Source organism: Telopea speciosissima, chromosome 8 (assembly GCF_018873765.1).
Source record: "Telopea speciosissima isolate NSW1024214 ecotype Mountain lineage chromosome 8, Tspe_v1, whole genome shotgun sequence".
NCBI classification, from domain to species: domain Eukaryota; kingdom Viridiplantae; phylum Streptophyta; class Magnoliopsida; order Proteales; family Proteaceae; genus Telopea; species Telopea speciosissima.
In genome coordinates this window covers 45,914,095-45,936,518 of record NC_057923.1, presented here as the reverse complement: position 1 = coordinate 45,936,518, position 22,424 = coordinate 45,914,095, and the positions used below count along the sequence as shown (strand labels likewise).

At 40.3% G+C, this 22,424-nt stretch overlaps 2 protein-coding genes across 2 annotated transcripts; one reads left to right on the top strand and one right to left on the bottom strand.

Moving 5' to 3' along the window:
- The first annotated feature begins 970 nt into the window (after window positions 1-970).
- LOC122670759 (protein ACCELERATED CELL DEATH 6-like) lies at window positions 971-5,570 on the top strand. The gene is made up of 3 exons (XM_043867738.1): window positions 971-1,692; window positions 3,000-3,535; window positions 4,864-5,570. Exons 1-3 carry the CDS (start codon window positions 1,029-1,031, stop codon window positions 5,545-5,547), a joined length of 1,884 nt encoding a protein of 627 aa, XP_043723673.1. The 5' UTR covers window positions 971-1,028; the 3' UTR covers window positions 5,548-5,570.
- Window positions 5,571-14,259: 8,689 nt separating this feature from the next.
- On the bottom strand, window positions 14,260-15,549 carry LOC122672338 (aspartyl protease family protein At5g10770-like). Its single transcript, XM_043869829.1, has one exon. The coding sequence runs from the start codon at window positions 15,547-15,549 to the stop codon at window positions 14,269-14,271; it is 1,281 nt and encodes a 426-aa protein (XP_043725764.1). The 3' UTR covers window positions 14,260-14,268.
- Between the last annotated feature and the right edge of the window lie 6,875 nt (window positions 15,550-22,424).

Here is a 22,424-nt window from a genome sequence, read left to right as displayed (position 1 = left end):
TTGTTTTTTTTTTAATTAAAAAACAGGGGTAAATCCATCCAATCCAACTTGATTCTGGGCAATTCCAAAACCAATCCCAATCCAAGATTGACCGATCAGAAATCGATCCTGAGATTACGAACCATGATCTAGGGATAGGAATGTATTGGTGAGGCAAAGAGTAGGAACGCGGATCATGTCCTTGTACAAGTACTGTCCAAGGTCCTCCAGGACCAATCACATGGAATCCACTGTGGGACCCACAAGAGGAGTGGATTCCATATGAGTGACCTTGGAGGGCCTTAGACGATACTATTACAAGGACATGGGGTATGTCTTGTGAGGAGTAGGAGCCTAGAAGGTAGGACCTGTTGGAGGATAGTGATCATCCCTTCCGGGATTTTTATCCTCTCAAGTGCAATTGACTACACTTGAGAATCCAACCACGCACCGAACACTTGAGAAGATAAAAATATGCTACTACCATGTTTTTATGGTTGGATTCTCAAGCCATGCAGCACCACACTTGAGAAGATAAAAAGATGCTACTAATCACGGATAAGGGGATAAATATCCGTCCTCAGTTCCTCACTAATCACGGATAAGGTGTGCTATTTCTCTTTATTGTTTTTTTCCTTATTTGTTGGTATTAGTTTTTCCACACGGTCTGTGGGCCAGTAAAGAGGAATTTTAAATTTCTGAGGTAGATGTGAGTTAAGATTTAGACTTTAGAGGGAGAGTCAGGTGGAGAATGATAGCTTCACCCACGCGGTGTAGTCTCCAATTTTCTGAATTGGTTCTCCTCATCTTCCCATGGTCTCTTTCTACTTCCCTCCTATCTTAAAGTCTTGTGGACTTGTTATGTACAATAGTCCCACATTGGTCCCATAAGGGATTGGACGTGAGCATATATAATATTGGGTTCCTGGTTTATGAGGGTGCTTTCATTGAGAGCATCGTAAAGACTTCTCAATTCCTTCACAATACCACCTTCAAGCCTTGTGAACTTCTCCCTTCCACAAGGAGATAAGGGCTGTTGTCTTGAGGCCATGGATGCTCAAGTTTACAGGGCTGCACAACTTGGTGACATCACTCTTCTCAGACAGGTAGTGAATCAAGATTCTAGCCGACTTCTGAAAGTAACTCCTCAAGAGAACACAGCCATTCACGTCTCTGTGAGTTTTGGTCACATAGACTTCGTAAAAGAAATGTACGCTGCGCTTCTACAACACAATTCAAGTTTAGAAGGTCACACAGACTACAGCAGAAGCTTATCGCTTCTCACACAAGTGAACTCAAAAGGAGATACTGCACTACATGTAGTGGCTAGAGAAGGTTACGCTTCCATAGCTGAATTTCTCATCGAAAAGATTCTGCCTTGGAGTTCAGACCATGATGTTGAAAGTGGAATTAGTTCACTTGCTGGTGAGAAGATAAGGATGAGAAACAAAAGCAAAAATACGGCTCTACATGAAGCTGTGCGAAGAAATGATCTTGTGATGGTGAATTTGCTGATTAGGGCAGACCCTGATGATTTAGGGCATCCCAACTATGATGCTGATGCAGAAGGTGGAGAGTCTCCACTCTTCCTAGCTGCTAGAGGCGGATGCTTAAAAATCCTCAATCAAATCTTTCTCATTTGTCCATCTGCAGCTCACAGTGGACCACATGGCCGGACTGCTTTACATGTGGCCGTTGTTGAGGGCCATCTAGGTATTTTTTGCAATGCTACTCTTTCTCTTCCTCCTACGGCCTTCTTTTTCTCGAGGCCAATTCCACCACCGGTGGAGATGGATCGTGATCTTCTACGGCACGCTGTCCGTAGCAACTTGAACGATGCACAAACAAGGCGCAGTGCAATGACCGCCTTACCCCCACGCTCGGGCAAGGCGTTCGGGTAGGGATAAGGCGGTTATTGTGTCACGCCTTGTTTGTGCACTATTTAGGCAGCTACGGGCAGCGCGCCATAGAAGATCTGAATTGCGGTGGAGATAGATACACCGTCCAAGACTTGTGGGTCCCCAATTTTGGCACGTGGGATTCACCCTAAGTAAAGTAGATCCCCATGTGGGGACCAGGGGATCATTCCCACATGGGGAGCTGATCTATACTCCTCTTTCTGGTCTTCTAGCATCTCTTCAAAAGCAACAAAACAATTACTTACTTTATATTGATTCAATAAGAAACTGATTTCTTTCATTGATTTCATCTGTATGATTGTAGAGGTTTTATATGAGCTTACAATACATAGGAATATGAGCCAACTATAGGATTCTGATATGCCCCCTCAAGATGGGGAATCGATGCTTGGAATGCGTAGCTTGTCACAAAGAAATTAAAATCTTGCAGTGGCATGGCCTTTGGTTATAATATTAGCAATTTGATCTTTGATAGAGATGAATTGTACCTGCATCTCCTTTTTCGCAACCTTATCACAAACAAAATGAAAGTCAATTTCAATGTTCTTTGTTCGGACATGGAAAATTAGATTGGCAAAAAGATAGGTTACCCCAATATTGTCACACCAAAGAATAGAAGACACAAATTGTTGACACCAGAGTTCATGTACTAGGGATTGTAGCCAAGTAACCTCAGCAGATACGTTAGGCAAAGCCTTGTATTCTAACTCTGTAGAAGAACGTACAATAATTTTGTACTTTCTTGAGGTCCAGGAAATAAGATTGTTACCTAGAAAAATGACATAACCACCTGTAGATAGGAATTTTTCTCCTCTCAGGTTCCCTGCCCGGTCAGGTTTGTAGGTCCCTCTCATAGGGAGGACGGAAATGACGACCTCATCCCACTTGGGTAGTGTGTTCGGGCAGGGGGTGAGGTCATCATTTCCGGTCCCCTGTGAGAGGAACCTACGAACCTGACCGGGCGGGGAACCTGAGAGGAGCTAAGTCCCTTTGATAGGGACTCACACCCCATGAAAAGTAGATCCCCAACCCCCGCATGTAAGAGAAAAGGAGCTGATCTCCACTTTATGTTGTCTTTGTTTTTGGAAAAAAAAATACCAGATGTGGTGAAAATGCTATTAGAGAAGAAAGAAGAACTTGTGAATAAAGTAGATGAAAATGGAAGGACAGCTCTCCACTATGCAGCATCCAAAACAAGGAGCCACAAGATAGTACAGCAGTTGCTAAGGCATGATACTTCCAGTGTTTATCAATTAGATAAAGATGGTCTCTCACCACTTCACATTGCTGCTCTTGAATCAAGCATTGAGGTATATCGAGAGCTCATCCAATGCTGCCCAGATTCTGTGGAGTTACTGGACAAAAAACATCGTAATGTTCTTCATTTTGCTGTGATGAGTAAGAACTTACAGAAAATCAGTTTTGCCTTGGAGCAACTAGAGCTTAAGGAAATCATTAACCAGCCAGATGATGATGGAAACACCCCATTCCACCTCGCGGCCAAACAATGCTCTTTGGTTCTTATGGGGCAGTTTAGTTCAAATAAAAGAGTCGACCTAAAGGCCACAAACAACAATGGCCAGACAGCTACTGATATTTTTGTGAACCGCATTCCTATAGACAGATTAGCAGTGATGGTGAGACTTTCTCTTTCTCTGTTCCTTTTTTTTTTTTTTTTTTTGGTTTTTCAAAAACGCTAACCTCACATGTTTATGTGGATCGGAAATGATGACCTCACCCCCTGCCCGAACACACTGATCGGGTGGGGTGAGGTCGTCATTTCTGTCCTCCCTATGAGAGGAGCCTACGAACCTGACCGGGCAGGGAACTTGAGAGGAGAAAAATTCTGTTTATGTGAGCCTCGTACATGAGCATTTGAAGTCAATCAGCCCCTGATCTCTCATGTGACATGTTTGCATTGGCTTGTGAGCAATGTCTCTCACATATTTTGTGGGATTGGGGTCTCCTGCTGCGCTCGGCTGCCACAACTCCCTTGCTGTGCAGACACAGCAAGGTGTGAAATGACTGCCTTACCCCTGTCCAAGTACCTTGTCCGAGTGGGAGTAAGGCGGTCATTTGCGCCTTGCTGTGTCTGCACAGCAGGACAGTTGGGACAGCTAGCTGCACAGTAGACGATCTGGATCCTATTTTGTGAGCATAGAAAAACTCTTTATTCTTTGGTAATGATATGATTCTGTTTTTACTTTTTTTTTTTTTTTTTTTTTCCTAAACGGAGAGAGAAATGGGATCTAAAATTTTTTTTTTTTTTTTAAAAGTGATCATTTATTGGAAATTTTAATGCTAGTAGTGCCAAATTGAAAGTGGTCGTATAGGGGACAACGCGATGCTCTAAGGCTTCCTTGATACTGAAACAATGCAGGTGTTTTTGGGGACCCATTTCAAGGGGCAGTGCCCTTCATGGTTTTAGGTAGTGGATCAGTCTTATTGATCAATATATTGGTTGTGATCGATATCGTAGCAGTTATATTGGAACGGAAAAGGGTACAATGATCGAAAAAATGTTAGGCAACAGATTTGGTTTTTAAAGATAAAACAATCTACTTACGTATCTATCTTTGGCCCCCTTCAGACAGGAAGGTTAGAGATCTTCTCTGTCATAACTTTGATACTATTTGTTAAGGACTTGGGTAGAACTCATCTTTAAAAACTAGCTCTTAAGGAGAAGGTGTCCAAGTACCTACTATAAATCTCCACATTAGACTACTCACATCCAATGTGAGATTATTATTTCTGCCTTCCACATGGAACCCTAACATAAGTATAGGAATTCCATTACATTAATCCATTATCCTGTTATGGAACAATATTCTTGTAATTCATGAAACTCTAAATTTTAAATAATTTTTGCATACTTGCCATTTATGACCAATGAGTTGGATTTTAAGCATGGTCTTAAATGTTAGACATCACCAATCCTGAGTAATTTTCCCATTTCTTGTTGCAGCTTAGCTTGAGTATGATTAACCTGCGTATCAGGACCACAACTCCTTTACAAGCAGACTATGCATTAAGTGTAAGAGGAGAAGAAAAATGGATTATAGGAGGAGCCAACAAGGAGGAAATACGGACTAGCCCGAATAACAAGCAAGAGGAAGTAGCAGCCGCAGCAGCAAGATCAGACATTATACAGCGCGAAAAGGAAATGGGGAAAATCCTACAAATAGTAGCATCTCTTATTGCCACCGTCACTTTCGCCGCAGTTTTTCAAGTCCCTGGTGGCTACAATAGCAAAGATGGAAAGCCTATACTCCTCCACAATGGATCCTTCCAAAAATTTCTACAGTATGATGCTATAGCTATGGCTTCATCGGTTGCTTCTTTGTTTGTCATGCTCATTGCATCAGTTGGCACCGATATCTTCTATTCTTACTCGTTGAAACTAGCTAGAATTTTGATATACCTAGCGCTTATCTGCACTTCAATAGCGTTCTTGGAAGGCTTCAGGGCAGTATTACCTCATTGTAGTGGTAGTCTTCTTTGTTTTTCTGGGCACTCAAACCTAACCTTTTCAATTATTGCAATCTCTATTATCGTTTTTATGGTTTATTTTCCATTATCGGCTGTTATGGACCATTTTCTTTACCCAAAATTGGAAAAGCTAGTCCGTGAAAAAGTTTTAGTCTTGTAAATTGTAATGTTTATATTAATGTACTGCTACCATATATGTTTTGGGTGTCTTGTGTTTTCCCATGTTAAAAAATGTATTGCATCGGATTTCAGAACTAATTCGATTCCGGATCCAACATAGGAATTGAATTCCAGAAACAAAAAATAAAATCAAATTTGAATACTAATATATTATAGTATAGGGTTAAAGAGTTGCTCAATGCCAGTTTAATTTCAAAATTGCATGCTAGAACCCTTTATTAGATTCAGATTACTATAGTCTATAGCACACCCCCTGTAAAATGTCTCATATGCCCCCCCCCCCCCCCCTATTTTTAATGTTTTCTGATAATGCCCCTCTTCCAAGACATGAAACTTTACACTGTCCGTGTAGCAAACCCTCTCCCAATAGTAAGGCTTTGTTGTGCATCACTAGATCCCGTAAACCTAAACCTCCCTTCTCCTTTCATTGACTCAATTTGTGCCAAGACAGCCAATGAATACATGAAGAATTATCAGATCCTCCCTAAAAGAAACGAGCAACTTCTTTGCGAGTACGCTCATGAATCGACGCCGGCAACTTAAAATGGGTAGCTGCATAGTTCATAGTAGGGAGGGCCACAACCTTCAGTAATGTCTCTCTTCTTGCATATGATAGATACTTTTGAGCCCATCCATGAATCTTTTTGCTGGTTCGATCATTAAACTCAAGGCACAACGCCACTTTGTTAACCCCCAAGTGGGTAGGGAGACCCAGGTACTTCTTCGGCCCATCTCCGTAAGAAATTTTCCAGATTCTGTTGAACCACCTCTTGAAGCGACATGGGGTACTGGGGCTGAAGCAAAGTTCAGACTCCTTGTTTATTTGTTGGCCACTTGCTTTGCAAAACAGATCTACGCACTCCTTTAAACTAAACACCTCCTTGACCTTAAGCTTCGAGAAGATGAGGCAATCGTCGGCGAATAATAGATGGGAGATCGGTTGAGTTTTGTTTTTGATTCTTATACCTCTTATGTGTCGATTTCCTTAGCTGCCTTTAAAGTACTGCTTAGAGCTTGAGTACAAAGAATGAACAATGCTGGGGAGATAGGATCCCCTTGCCTAATTCCACAGGTAGGCTGCACCTCACATCGTTGAGCCCCATTAACAAGAATGGAATAATGGACTGTCCTGACACATTCCATGATAAGGTTAACAAAGGCTGAACAGAAACCCATCCTTGGAAGAAGACTCCAAATGAAACTCCATTCCATGATAAGGTTAACAAAGGCTGAACAGAAACCCATCCTCCAATGCCTTAATCTTGACATTTTGAAGTTGCATCGACATATTATTTTCTCTTATCATAACAAAATCACGCTTAAGAATGGAAAGTAGAAAATCAATATCAAATGGCCACCTTAGGGCAATGAGTTCTTATAGACAAATATAATGCCTACTATGTATTATGAATTTTGTGCATACATTGCTCACAATAAGTGCATGCATTTTACTGAGTGTCTAATGTCATGCTTCTTATAAAGGTAATGGGATTTTTACTTTATACATGCTCACAACACGTGCGTGCATTTTATTTAGTGTTTAATGTCATGCTTCTTAAAAAGGTAATGAGATTTTTACGTTTTCTGTTATCTATTATGGAAAAAATGATATTAAGGCTACATTTGGTTGCAAGGGAAATTAAAGGGAACAAGAAGTTAAAATTTTTAAACGTAAAAAAGAAACTTTTGTACTCATTACATATGAGATTTTATAAACTACTTAAATTTCTTACCATATTTAGTAATCATACATTTTACATGTAATTTTTATTTTTAAACTACAGGAATTTAGATGCAAAATAAAGTGAAATTTAATAACAAAATATGGAATGATTGATTTTTATTGAAAATTTCACTTCCCTTCATTTTAGTTCCCCTTGCAACCAAACGAAGCCTAAAGCTTTGTTGGCTACTTGGTGGGCCGGATGTTCATCCATTGAGAAGGTGTCCACATTGGATCTAACAAGAAGGTGCCACGCCAAGGAATGGCCCATGCTCAAAAGGGTTGGTTTAATGGATGAAGATAGTATTTACCAAAAAAAAAAAATGGATGAAGACAATGGAGGGTTTGACTTCGCCCATTGGCCAATTTTCATGGGATTGGGCTCCTCTGCGGCATGGGGTTGTGCGGCCATCATGCTGTGCGCAACTCCCAAGTTGCTACTTCAACACATATGGCCATCCAATGGTTGGGCATATTTGTTGAGGTGGCAACCTGGGAGTTGCGCACAACACATTGATGACTCTCTCTCTCCTAAGTCATCAATGTTGTTTCGCACTACTAATTCATTAAAATCAGAAGCGTATTGATCTACAGTGCGATTACCTTGCTTCAAGTGTTGGCATTTTTGGTACAACTCACGATGATAACCGCGGGGAAGAAAGTTCTTTTGAATTTTCTCTTCCATCTTTCACCACTATGAGATGGGTGTCTTACCGCCATTGGCTCATAGCTGCTTTTCGCGTCTCCACCACGCGATGGCTCTTCCGCGAAGCCTCATGGCAATAATCCCTACACAATGGTTGTCTCGAACTTCTTTGTACTGAAAAACTTCATTGACTAGAGTTAACCAAACGACAATCTCATCGAGGGAAGTCGTGCCTGAAAAATTCAGGAATGTAATGTTCTTGTCCCAATCAGGCTCACGCTTCTCTTGGAGAAGATGGTTCCCGTTGCGAGGTGGTCTTCTTTCTCAGGTAGGGGATGCGTCGTCGGATGAAGCTAAATTTGGGCCAGATGTCTCTTCATTTGGATTCGGACATCGTGCGTCATTCTTCAAGGCTTCATTCTCACGTCGCAGTGCAGCCATTTCTTGCTGAAGGTGCAAGTTTTCATCTCTTGCGTTGATGTCTCCCACATTAGTAGTAAGACCTCCACGTCCCTGTAACATGTTACCTCTCAGTCTTTTCCAAAGCTCTGATACCAAACTAGTGTAGCCTCAAATGGAAGCAAGAATCAATAAGAGTGAGAGCACAAGAATTCGTGTAGGGGGGTGATCAATCGGACAAGAGAGAACAAAGCTTGCAAGAACTCCAATGGAGTCAAAGCTCAGAGAGCTATTTTACTAATCTTCAAATTTTGATCTTCCTTCTCAATTCTTGCCTTACATATAGGCTAAGATTGAATACAGATATGGAAAAAGAAATTTAAATTCAAATCTCCCATCAATCACTACTTCATATGGATAATTGATTGGAATTTATTTAGGATTACTTAACTGGAATGATTTTCCAACCCAATCATTCCTTATTGAGCTGCCAATCATCCCTTATTGAGCTGCAACGAATCTCCTTGAATGCCTGGGATGATAAGGACTAATGTGGCCTGATTTATTCTTGTGAAGCCTGGCCACGACTAGCAAGTCTTTCTTTGATCCGGGCCGATCTTCGTAGGAGCTTGGGATAATCGAATGCAACCTCCACTTTGTTGACTTCGTGGCCCAGGGCTGCATCATTTAGCCTCTCCTTTTATTTTCCATATAATTTTCACCAATCTATCCATTTTTTTTAACAGACTTGGTGGTATGGAGTCCTAGGGATTAATGCCCTAAAATTTAAAAAATGCAAATTTGTTTTTCATTCCCCGGCGCTCTTCGGTGGATGGAAGGCAAAACCTTAGAAAATGGTTTTGATTCTACCATTAATGATCTTCAAATGGCCATGGATTCCATCACTGCAAATATGCTATGTAATACCTCTTCTTTGATTCCGTCCATTTTGACTATTCATTTTATTTAACTTTTTTTTTAATAAGGACACTCTCTTTTGCTCTTGTAGATGGTTTGGCAACCTTTTTTAGCTCGTGAATCTCTTGAGCCAAAGTGGTATGCCCAAGCTGCCATGCTGATGGGCAGGAGAGTTCTCTTTCGAGGTCCAGGTGGGTGTGCCTTTTACCTAGGAGAGAAGGTTACTTGCCAGTGGTCAGATATGCAACTGGTCCACCGTCATCTGCTGGCATAGCTTGCTCTGCTTCTCAAGGGATGGGAATTCCTCCATGCCCTATCTATCATGAGCTCCGTCTGGTAGGGATGACTGATCACATACACAGTTATCGTGGATGGACGGTTCCTTCTCTGGAATCAAGCATGGAGTCAATATCCCTTAGAGCACCATCATGGTCTGATAGCGAGCTTGGCATACCTATTAGCTATGATGGGATAATTCTCTTAATCCAAACAAAAGCATTTTCATTTTCATGATTCTTATTTACCAAATCCTACCCTTTGTAGGTTGATGCGGATGGGTATGTCGATATGCGTCGTATGATGTACAGCATTGATATGGTGTTGGTAGACCGTACTGTCTTGTTACTGGAGAGTGTAAGTTACTTTACTCACTTGCCCTAGAATCATTTTCTCTTTTTAACTTATTTTATTCTTTTTTGACAAAATCACAATTTGTTTGAAGAACGGTAATGTCTCTAGTCGTCTTCAAGAGGATGTTGACAGATTACAAAGAGAAATTACCTCTTTGCGAGTAGGGACTTCTACTCAAGGATATCATCCTAGTTTCAAAGGATATGATGGTATGTGGGATACTAGAGATTTTGAGGATGAAGTGGATGCTGTCACTGATGGGGCAGATGGAGAGGGTTCCGGTACAGGTGATGCTGATGCAGTAGATGATTATGCCTTTTGTTAAGGTTGAAACCAATAATTTTTTTTTTTTTTCCTGTTTTTGATTATTATGATTTGATCACCAGCAATCTTTTATTTTTATTTTTATTTACATGGTTACATGACCATCTGTAATGCACAATTCTGCATTTACATTAGATTAACCGCTTCTCATTATACACATAAGTAGAGAAGGTAAGAAAGATGATGGAATTACAAGGTTAGTTGCAGAGTCTAGTCACACTTCAGAATCTAACCACAATTTATCCCAAATGTCTTATTATATTGCATGTCAATTCTCGATGAAGCTTCAAAAAATATCTACCTCTGTTGACACATGCTGAAGTACATCACTTTCTGAGCTGATCTACAGTTCTTTCCTTGGAGATGAAACCATCAATTCCTGATTTCTCGGAAATTCTCTGCTTCTCTCTTACTCTGAAAATGGATATGTAATGGATGATTGAACCACAACTTTCCCATTACTCACACTTGAATCATTGTTGGAGATCTCACAGAACAGTTCATCTGGCATCATGTAAAATCCCTTGAATGCCTCAACTAGGATAGTTCTCACCATTAATTTTTTTACTCTTCAGCTCTTCTTAGCTAGGTCAACATGGTGGCTATCTTCATTTCCTATCTCAGTTCCTGTCACATTTTTGGTCCATATCAACCAAAGAATTCTTGCAAGATCCCTGAATGATTAAACTGAAATAGTGGGTGGGACAATCTTCCCCGAGGATACATAAGCATGGATACCCCGAATTCTCCAATGGTAGGTGTCATTTTACCTTACAAAATTTGAATATGTTCAGACACAAATTTCTTCTTCTCGGTTACTTGGAACCCTTCCTTATTTTTTTTAGACTGCTCCTATCAACCTTGACTCAATGGAATTGGACAAACAAAAAATAACGCCAAGTTCCAGAATGAAAATGGTTAACTTATACCCTAAGGTAAAGAGAAGAAAGAACCAAGTGATGATGATGACCATTTTGTCCAACTTGCTCCTTGAGATTTTTTTTTTCTTTAGCCCTCTCATGGATATTGGCCTTGATAAGATCGCACTCGAGTATACCAAGTTGCCTACGTATCCCTCCAAAGGGAATCAGGTCTAACGTAGTTCCTTGATGTCAACTGATATGACACCAAGGGCTTCAATCATGCATAATATTTCTTGAGTTGATCCATATTTACCAACCCCCAAAGGTCTTCAACATTCAGGTTTGTGAGGGGGACAGCTCTCCTTGATAAGATTCCCTTCACAATATAAGGACCGCTCCAATTAGGTTTGAATTTCCCTCTCAGATCGTGCATAGGAGCCCTTTGCTCTCGGAAATGAGAACTTCGACTTCAATTTGTCGAGGATGAACGCCATTGTTGAATGCGCTCGCTATCTTTTGTTGATAGTTCTTCAAATTGTCCATGGCTTTCATTCTTCTTTCATCTAAGAAATTACTCTCTTCATATATAGCCTGTACCCATTCTCTTCAGGAAACTTGCTATCGAGTAAAACCCTGAGAGATGGCACTGAGCTTGTAGCTCAATAGGTAATACTGCTTCTATTCCGTACACTAGAGAGTATGGTGTTGCCCCAATTGACGTATGGACGGATGCCCAATAGGCCCATAATACATATGGAAGCTTGTCAGCCCAATCTTTGGGAGTATCTACCAATTTTTGTCTGCGGCCTGTTGGTGGTCGACCTATATCTCTCTATGCCAAATTTGATACAGATTTCATCAGCCTTTCCCCAAAAGTGTGTACCTTGATCTGATATGAGATCCTGAGGTACTTCATACCGACAAATGAGATTTTCTTTGATGAACTTTTTTCCCTTTGTTGTTGTCAGAACAACATAAGACTATGCTTCCACCCATTTAGTGAAATAGCCAATGAAAACTAATATGAACTCATGTCCATTTGACGCTTTGGGATAACTTTTCCTATCACATCATCATGACCCCTCTGATGATTTACTAGTTTAGATTAACTCCAATTTGTTTATCCAACATATTGCACATACATTGGCCAAAGTATTGGGGATGTTGGGAAGTGGGCCTTATGCACTAAAATTAGCTATATCTGGTCTGAGAGAAATTTCAAGAAATTCCGCAACAAAATGAGGACAAGACCTCTCACTGTGCATGACATATGGCTTGAAACTTGGAAAATGTGTAACAGTGTGATCTTCAAACGTAATAGCCCAGCCAAGAATGCTTTTCTAGTAGACTCTTGAATTGGGGTCTACATATTCAGTGGTCTTGTTCCCTTTGATCTTTCATTGGCTGTTCTCTTTGTTTTTGATGGTTCTCCTGTGAGTCTGTCATTTATGTTGTATACGCTCCCCGTCCCCCCTTCTTTTCTTTTGGTTTTCTTTGCAGTAAATTGATATAAGTTATGTCAAAATCAAAACTGGATAAAAGTGCTTGCCATCGAGCAAAAATCTGTTTGGATGCAATGTTTTGAACATCATTTTTTAAAACCTGTTTGGCTGCACTGCAATCAACTCGAACAAGAAATTTTTTATTTAATAAATCTCCTTGAAATTTTTGGATGCATAAAACAACGGATAAAACCTCCTTTTTAATAGTGCTGTAATTTTGTTGAGCTTGGTTCCATAACCCCAAAGTGAACTGGATATACATGCACCCCGGGTGTTTGAAACAATAACAGAACACCCCCCATAGTTTCACCTTTTACGTTTAACCCTTCGATGGCTCACGGTGTTGGTGAGTTGTTAGTTTTGAAAGTAAAAAGATAGTTTTACCCTTTTACTTTAATGACTTATTTTAAGTACCCGAGCTAAGGTTGCAGAACATCCATATCGTATTGGACAACTGAAACTTGATATGGAACAGAGGATTCCATGTTTAGGGCGCCATCAATGAACATTATTCCCCAAATAGCAACAGTAGCACCGGTGATGATAAAGATACTTCGCAGTTCGCCAGAGAAGAAAGCAATATGGGGAGATGGGTTTGGAACGTTGGTTTTGGTGGAGATGGGTTTGGGATATGCTTATGTTCTATAAAGGTAAAATTCTCCATAGCAAAAATTGAAGGGTAATATAGCTATTTTCAAATATTTCACTATACCTTACCGTGTAAACTTAACGGTAATGGCTTATTTGTAAGCCTCCCAATCATCCAAGGGGTGCATGTAAAAGGTTAAACTACCGGGGGGGTGTTCTGTTATTGTTTCAAACACTAGGGTGCATGTAATTTGCTCTATTAAAAAAAAAGGAGGTTACAACATATGGATCATTTTTGCTTCTTCACCAAAACCAACGTTCCAAACCCCGGTATGATTTGGTGTTGATTGCAATCAATGCTTGATTGGCTGATTTGGTATTGATTGGAATCAAGGATTGTTTGGCTGATTTGGTGTTGATTGCAATCAAGGCTTGATTGGCTGATTTGGTGTTGATTGCAATCAAGGATTGGTTGGCAAATTTACAGTTGATTGCCTTCTAATCCTATCCTTAATTAGTTTTTACCTAATATCCTATGTTTTTATTTAGTATGTCTTTATTATAGTAAAACTCAATCGTAGGCTTAGGGATTGAGATTGGGCTTTGGGAATCCTATAAAAGGATTTACTCTAATAAGGAAAGACAGATTTTGAATAATATTGAATTTGACCTCTATTGGAGAGTTTTAGAGGAGCTTGCGAGTTCCACCCTTGTGAATGAGTGTTCTTCTTCCTCCTTGACCGTGCTCGATCCTACCCTTGGCATACCAGAAATGGAGCAGCCTTGTGCCAAGGGTAGGATCGAGAAAATCAGCCAATCAATCCTTGATTGCAATCAATGCCAAATCAGCCAAGCAAGGATCCTTGATTGCAGTCAGAATTTACATGTTGCTCTTATTCTCTCAAATCTTCTAAGGATCTTTGGGTGGTTGAGTTGGACTTCCACGTCCTCCACTGCTTCCTTTATGCCTGCATCATATATACTCTTTCCCCCCCCCCCTTTTGGTTTTCTTTGCAGTAAATTGATCATCATATATATAAGAAAAAAAAAATAGATTACAACATATTAATCATTTTTGCTTCGCTTCTTCTTCTTTGTTTGGTTCTCATTAGCTACAAGCACCAGCTCCAAATCCCAGCTTTCCTCCAGCCACATTATAAACCACCTCAAATGTTTGCTGTTGCATGTTTCCAAGAATCCCCAAATCGGTATCAGCACTGTTTGCAGCAAAAGCCAAGCAATATTGAGTTGAGCTTGCTTGAACTATAATCCCAGCACTATCAACATTCAAGTCAGCACCTCCACCAAAATGCAACACTATGGTTGGTAATGTTACTCTAGTGTATCCAGACAAGTTATAGCATGTGTCAAGTATTGAATAAGGTGCTGCAGTAGGATACTTCGACATTGCTTTACTAAATGCTGACTTAAGTGCTGAATAAGCTGTTGGTGCCAACCTAGTGATCACTGTTCCAGAATCTATAATGGTTCCTGAAGTTGTAAAAACTGATGCTGAGATTGCCAATGTTTTCCTTCCAACACTAATACCAGTCATATTTAAGAAATAGAATGATGGGCCTCTAGAATCTATTAGTAATGGAGTGTATTGTATCTTAGTGGTGCCTGTATGTTTTTTTCCAAATGCAAGATAACCAGTTGAACTAGTTGATGATGGAAGACAATACGAGAAAATCTTTCCATATTTTGTAGCAGTTTGTGAAACAGTAGAGACCTTATTGCGGCCGAGACCTAGTAATCCATCTGCAGTGCCAAACAGGCCGTTATTGTTTTCGCCGCACCCGAATCTGAACTTGGGGAAGACATCAGAACGAGATAATGTTAGTTTGTCTCGTGCAAAGTAACCTACAGAGTATGAACCATCACCGTATACAATCTGGTAAATACAAGCAGTGGCGCAAGGTCGTGAGTTGCCAGTGGCTGATTGCAGTTGCTTGCAAGCGTTAGAACCACATGAGATATTGGAATAAGTAGAGGAAGTAGAAGGGTTGAAGATGGTATCTTTCTGAGAATAACATTGGACAACACATGGTTGGCATTGGATCCAAGTTAGATCACTTCCAGTGTCAAAGATTACTGTGAATTCTTGCTTTGGAGTTCCAATTCCAATATTTACTACGTAGTTTCCTGTTCCTAGGGATTGACCGGAATTAGCAGGAACCTTTACTGCAGAATCTTGGATTGTGGTAGCATGGTTGTTAGAGATTTTATTATTGAGGTACTTGACTCGGATCTGGTCATCAAGGAGAATTTGATGAAGGCTAGGAATTTTTGTAGTCCCTTTCTTCTGTGGTGAACAAGGCCCATATTTGTGAGTTACTTGGAGTAGATTGTTTATGGTTTTGGCACCTGAAAACATGGAAGGTGGCATTTGTTAATGTAACAATCTTAAGAGAGAGAGAGAGAGAGAGAGAGTATTTGAAAAATTAGTAATTGAGAATTCTATAAGGACCGAGTTTTCCTAATGCATCAGTGAAAGGAATCTCTTGATTGTAGTTTTCGATGGGACGGGTGGGAGAGGGTTTATCGATTTCATCCAATAGGGGGATGTTTTACAACCCTAGGATGGTAGCTGAACCCTTCCCCTGCACAATGAAAGAAAACTTTTTCCATTCTGTAACATATGGGAAAAAGGTTTTCTTAAGGCGACGTAGTTAAAATGAAAAATGGTTCCTACACAGTGGTAGTAGGAATCTTTTGCTAGGTATCAATTTTTACTAGGGGTGCAAGTTTGGCCGCAACGGCCCAAGCCCGCCCTGTGCCTGAACAGGACATGGGTTGAAATACCTTGGCCCTGAGAGCGGGTCAAGGCTAGGTTAGGTTAGGGTTGAAGCATCGGGCTGAACCCGACTCGGCCTAGCCAACCCAACCCTGTCTTCTTCTTCCTGTTCTTTTTTTTTTTCCTTCTTCTTTTTCTTCTTCTTCCCAACCTGGCCACCCATGCGTCTCCTTTCCCCACCCCCTCCCCATGGTCAGGACCAATCAGGGTCAGCCCGGTCCGATCCTGAGGGTGGGTCAGGGTTGGATTATTCGGGCCTTGAATCAGGCCAGGTCGGGCCTGGGCCCAACCAAGGGGGCTCAGGGTTGGGCCAAGGTTTTAAAAAGCCAGGCCCAACCCGACCCTATTGCAGCTCTAATTTTAACTATTAAAACATATTTCATAGTCTAATTCAATTAAGCAGCTTTACTTGTATTTACATACATCCCCATGTATGTCCATGCATGCCAATGTCATTTGGCCATCACAATGCACTCCCATGTGATTTGGATCCCATAATGTACGCAAGTAGGCATGTCATTTGTCTCAAAACCCAACTATACCATATGACAAACTTTAGTATTAATAAAACTTGACATGTAAGTAGGGGACCTAAATCTACCGATCCATAAAATTTGGATCCCATGTGATTTTACTACATGACATTTATTGGCACATAAGGTGGGCATGTGGGAAAGGTTCATACAATGGGCACATAGGAACAGCTAGAGCTCCATGAAATTAAATTAGTTGAAATATATCAAGTTTATAGAAAATGAAATGAAGAACTGGGTGCATGTTTGGCCCAGCAGGCCCAAACCTGCCTTAGCCCGCCCTAAGCCCTTGGCTTTTCAGCCTACACGTAGGGCTAGAGCTGAGATTTTCACGGTCGAAGTCGGGCTAGCTATATGATATATGATTATACATAATTACATCATACATAGGGAGCCCTTTCCAAGAGAAATTGGTCTTGTTAACTACATTAGATTCAAAAAATCTGAATCAAATTAATGGTTTAGACATAAGGAAACAATCCCTTCTATACTAAACTTCAGGTTGTTCACTAATTGTAGAAAATTTTAAAAGTTTTCCTGCCTAACAATCTCTTATCTACTGCTAATTAAAAAAGAGTACCTGCCTAATAATCCTTTGTATACTTATAACTAGTTAATAATAATAGAGTTCAATAATGGCAGCAGGGAATCAATGGATTGACTTTTAGTGTTGAATCATCTACCTGCCATGTGAGAAATGTATTATTGAATGACTTAAAATTGGTCAATTTCTCGATAGATAGGGGATTGGATCTTCATTCTTAATATTATCCTAATTAGAAATTAAATAATAATTAATTAATTAAGACAAAAGTTTCTACGGACGAGTACATCCAAATGGTACATATGGCAGTTCCTTAATTTTGAACCATGGAATATGAAAAGAATCTTACCCAAAAAAATAGAATATAAAAAAGAATAAGTTCAACTGGCCATGTGTTAATTTTTAGCTTCAAATTCAATTATTTATATATTCTCTCACATATGTTCAGTCATGCCCTTCTAAAATTTGTAATGGTTTATTTTGTTACTTGTCTAACTCTTTCTTATCAAACATGAGGAAGACCGTGGTCGATATAAGGATTGGAGTTCTCAGTCTCCTCTAAGGTCTTTAAAACTATGTGTGGCGTAGGAACCCTTACTTGGGCAGGTAAAAAACTAGCAACACACTCTTCCTTTCACTGGGAGGGCATCTGTTGTAGGTAAGAACTAGCCACAGAGGCGACGAAGAAAATCCCACATTGGTGAGTGAAGGGGAGACCGTGGTCCATTCCTCATGAAAGTCTTTTAAAATCGTGAGAGTGACATTATGATAGTTTTGACAGTCAACTCAAACTAGACAATATCATGAGGCGTATTCCTTGACCTCATCATTAACGCCATCTGTGGGAACCCTTACTCGGACAGATAAAAACCTAACAACATGCTCTTCCCTCCACTTGGTGGGGAGGGCTGTATTGTAGGTAAGGACTAGCCGAGGGGTGACTAAGCTAGTCACGAAATTAAGTTTTTATTACTACTTTTTTAGTCTCATGGAAAGTAAATTGAAGCTGAAATGAACTGCTCTCAAAACAGAAAGTTTTGTTAGGGTGGACCTCTATGATATGAACTATTCTAAACTACCAATAGAAATTAGAAGGTCTATATGAAAAGGAAGAAAAACACAGAAGAAGAAGAAAGTGTGAAAAAAGTAAATCAGTATCTAAAGAGTAATGAAATTTCAGATCTAATACAGGTATGCTGTGATAGAATGAAGATTACCTTTGGCTGGTTTAGAGCAAACTTTTGCCGGCATCAAGGAACTAAGTGTAATAACATGACTATGGTAATTAACATTCGCCGTCAGTTCTTTGAATCCATTGGCCTCCACCTTCTTCCAAAAACCAAATAGAAATAAAAGAACAACAAAAGAAAATAGAAAGGAGAAACGATTGGTGGCCATGGAAGGTTATTGACTACTCTAATCAATTCCCTTTTCCCTTCCCTTTGCTATTGCCAATTCAACCTTCTTATGAACCAACATTTATAGACAGAGAGAGAGAGTCTTCGATTGGTTTTGTATTCTCTCAGCTGTTATCGTGCAGTAATCAAGTTAATAAAGAAACAAGAAAGACATGATTAATTGGATAAGTGACCAAGGGAGTCCTTGAAGGGAGTTTTGTTTCTTATCTCAAACCCTAAAAATATGCTTTAATGCAGATCCAATGTTGAGAACAAACCTGCACGTCCTTGTTCATTGAATAAAGAATTTTTTTTTTTTTTTTTTGGAGTTCTAATGGTTCCTATATATATATAGATATAGGTCCTAATAACTTCAATTATAATGATGCTCAGGTAAAACCAATAATTAATGTTTAAAGTATATATTGGTATTCAAAGATGCACATGGATACGTTGCAAAATTTAGGGTTTCTTTGAAATGCATGCATGTAGATCTAACATGTCTTAATTTTAAAGGAATTTTGAGATGGTTATCTAGGTCGACCCTTGGAGTGCTCGGAGGTCACGTATGAGAATGGGTTCCAACCATTTAGATGGCATCTACATGGTGAGACCCACACATAGTGGATGCCATCTAGATGGTTGAAACCCATTCTTTTGAGACTTCAAGTACGAATATGTGAACCCAACTCCGAGCTGACCGAACTGATTGGCTATTCTTATGTTTTAAGGCCATTTTTTTTCTGGGACAGGCTGGATGAAATGGGTGTTTGACCAGGATGCCCGGGATACATGACAGATCCCAAAGCATCTCAAATCAGAAACATAATTAAAAACATTATTATTTTAAACATAATAGATTAGGATTAAAAACCAATTAATGATAATCTTAGACAGTGAAAACACCATCAGATCGTACAACTGTAAATAGTACGATCCAAAAACTAATAATAAATTATTATAATCCAATTGAGTACGGCCTGGACCTTGTTGGAATGTATAGAAATATCATCCGCCGAAACGTGTCTTAGAACTCACATTTTTCGTTTTAGGTGAATAAAAAATATATTCAATAATTCACAGCTACATAAACATCGGAAAGGGAAGAAGCCACTACCGACAAGATGCAGTCTCATATTGGGGGAGAGAACACTCTCACCCCTACTTATTTTTAAGCTAGAACCTGATGGTGTCCCGCATGAGCTGATTTCTAGCCTTATCAATCTATTTTATCAGGCCATATCACACCATATCCGATTTCTTTTGCATATTTGTCATTGCTTGAGCATCAAGCATGTAATCTCTTGACATTCCATGATCTCAATATCATTTTCCTCAATCTCCCTGTTTCTAATTCGTTACTTTCAGTTCATAAATTTGTTTCTGACAACAAGGTCTTTTTTGAATTTCATGCTACCCATATTCATGTGAAGGATCCGACGTTCAATCGTATTTTGCTTACGGAGCGTAGCAAAGACGGTTTCTACTACCTGCCATCTCAACCATTGCCTGCTCCCTCCACCAATATTGCACAACTTTCCTCCTATGATCGACGGCACCACCGTCTGGGTCATCCTCATTACCGCTCCCTTCGTCTCATGATCAATGATGTCAAGCTTACTCCATCTCCGCATCTGTGTTCTGTTTGTCAAATAGGCAAATCATGTCGTTTGACCTTTTGTGAATCACATAATTGTAGTAGGTCTCCTTTATTTTTTAATTTTTAGTGACATTTGGGGACCCTCTTCTACTATTTCGTCTGATGGACATCGTTATTTCTTAATTTTTGTGGATGATTTTACTCGGTATATTTGGTTTTATCCCCTTAAGGTTAAATCTGATGTTTTTTCTGTATTTAATCAATTTCAAGCATTAGTTGAGTGTCAATTTTCTACCAAAATTTAAAAAAAAATGTGCAAACTAATTGGGGGGGGAGAGTTCCGCTCTCTTCATTTTTATTTTGCCACTTTTGGTATTCACCATCGCATTTCTTGCCCTCACACTCATGAACAACAGGGCACCGTTGAAAGGCGTAATCGCCATATTGTTGAGACCGGGCTGACTTTTATGAATCATGGCTCTGTCCCTCAATCTTATTGGGATTATGCCTTTGCAACGGCAGTCTACCTAATCAATCGAATGCCCACTCCCACCCTTAGGAACATATCCCCCTACCATCTACTCACATCACACACACTTGATTATAGTTTTCTCAAAGTTTTCGGGTGCCTCTGTTTCCCTTTTCTTTACCCTTACAATAATCATAAAGTTTTCCTTGGGTATAATTCCCACCACCATGGCTACCGTTGCATGCATCTTGAGTCCCATCGCATTTATATTGCTCACCATGTGCGATTTGATGAACTTAGATTTCCATTTCACAAATCCCAATCCCCTCCCACTCCCTCATCACCTTCACCACCATGGGCTTCTGTACCATTAACCATCTTACCTGATCCGCCATTACCCATAGTCTACCCACCAACCCCTAACTCGCCACAGACCCCTTTACCCCAATCCCTCATATCCGGTGTTGATTCCATATTACCCTCCCCTAGTCCGCACCCCTCTCCCTCTTCAACCCCTCCATCGATCCCCCCACTCCGTACACGCCTTCTAAGTGAGCTTTATGATAACCCCTCCACGGTCCTTCATGCCAATATTACCCAAATCATCCATGACCCTTCTCCCCCTTTAGAACCTACCTGTTACACTCAAGCTGTGAAGGATCCTCAATGGCGACAGGCCATGTCTGATGAATTTGCAGTCTTACTCAGAAATGGCACATGGTCATTGGTGCTTCCCCCTACTAATGCTAATTTGGTTGGTTGTAAGTGGGTGTACAGGATAAAGCACAAGGCCGATGGGACTATCAAGTGACACAAGGCGAGACTTGTAGCAAAGGGGTTTCATCAACAACAGGGCTTGGATTATGACAAGACCTTTAGCCATGTTGTCAAACCTACCACTATCCACACGGTGTTAACATTGGTTGTTTGCAATGGATGGGGTGTTCGACAACTTGATGTCCAAAACGCCTTTTTACATGGTGTACTTAATGAGGATGTATATATGACTCAACCTCAAGGGTTCGAAGATACTAATCGGCCAACTCATGTATGTCGGTTGCACAAATCTTTATATGACCTCAAACAGGCCCCTCGTGCCTGGTTCAGCCGGTTGTCCCAGTTCTTGATTAAATTTGGTTTTCGGTCTTCCCAAACGAATCCGTCATTGTTCATTTACACACAAGGTCCCACGACCTCTTATGTTCTTGTATATGTCGATGACATCCTTATTACAGGTAATCAGCCCGCCACGCATATTGATACTCTGCTTCAATAGCTTGCATCTGAGTTTTCAATTAAGGATCTCGGTCGATTAAGTTTCTTTTTGGGGATCAAGGCAACATACAAACCTGATGGTCTCACTCTATCTTAGTCCCGCTACATTACTGATCTTCTCCAACAGACTGGCATGCCTGATTTGCAAATAGGTTCTTACACCTACGGCTACCAGTTTTAAAGAATCTACTGCAGGGGGTGTGTCTTTCTATAATCCAACTAAGTACCGGTCGGTAGTTGGTGCATTACAGTATATTACTCTAACCCGTCCAGATGTGGCCTTCTCTGTGAATCGTGCCTGCCAAAACATGTATAACCCTATAGAAGACCATTGGACCATGGTAAAGCATATTTTACGCTACCTCAAATACACAGTTGACTATGGGTTCCATATCACTTAGTCCTCATCTCAAGATCTCCAAGCTTTCTCAGATGCCGATTAGGCTGGTGATGGTGACGATCGTAAATCTACTGGTAGACATGCCATCTATATGGGACATAATTTGATCTCTTGGACTTCGAAGAAGCAGAAGACTGTTGCCCGGTCCTCCACTGAGTCCAAGTAGAAAGCTCTTACCGACGCCTGTGCTGAGCTCACTTGGGTTCAGTCACTGTTTGGTGAACTCGGCCTCTCTACTTCTCTGGCCTT

Bases quoted from the DNA above. Each gene is read 5' to 3' on its own strand.
- LOC122670759 (XM_043867738.1), top strand. From the start codon at position 1,029: ATGGATGCTCAAGTTTACAGGGCTGCACAACTTGGTGACATCACTCTT. The intron at 1,693-2,999 runs GTATTTTTTGCA...AAAAAATACCAG, and splicing joins CGTTGTTGAGGGCCATCTAG to ATGTGGTGAAAATGCTATTA. The intron at 3,536-4,863 runs GTGAGACTTTCT...TTCTTGTTGCAG, and splicing joins TAGACAGATTAGCAGTGATG to CTTAGCTTGAGTATGATTAA.
- LOC122672338 (XM_043869829.1), bottom strand. From the start codon at position 15,549: ATGCCACCTTCCATGTTTTCAGGTGCCAAAACCATAAACAATCTACTC.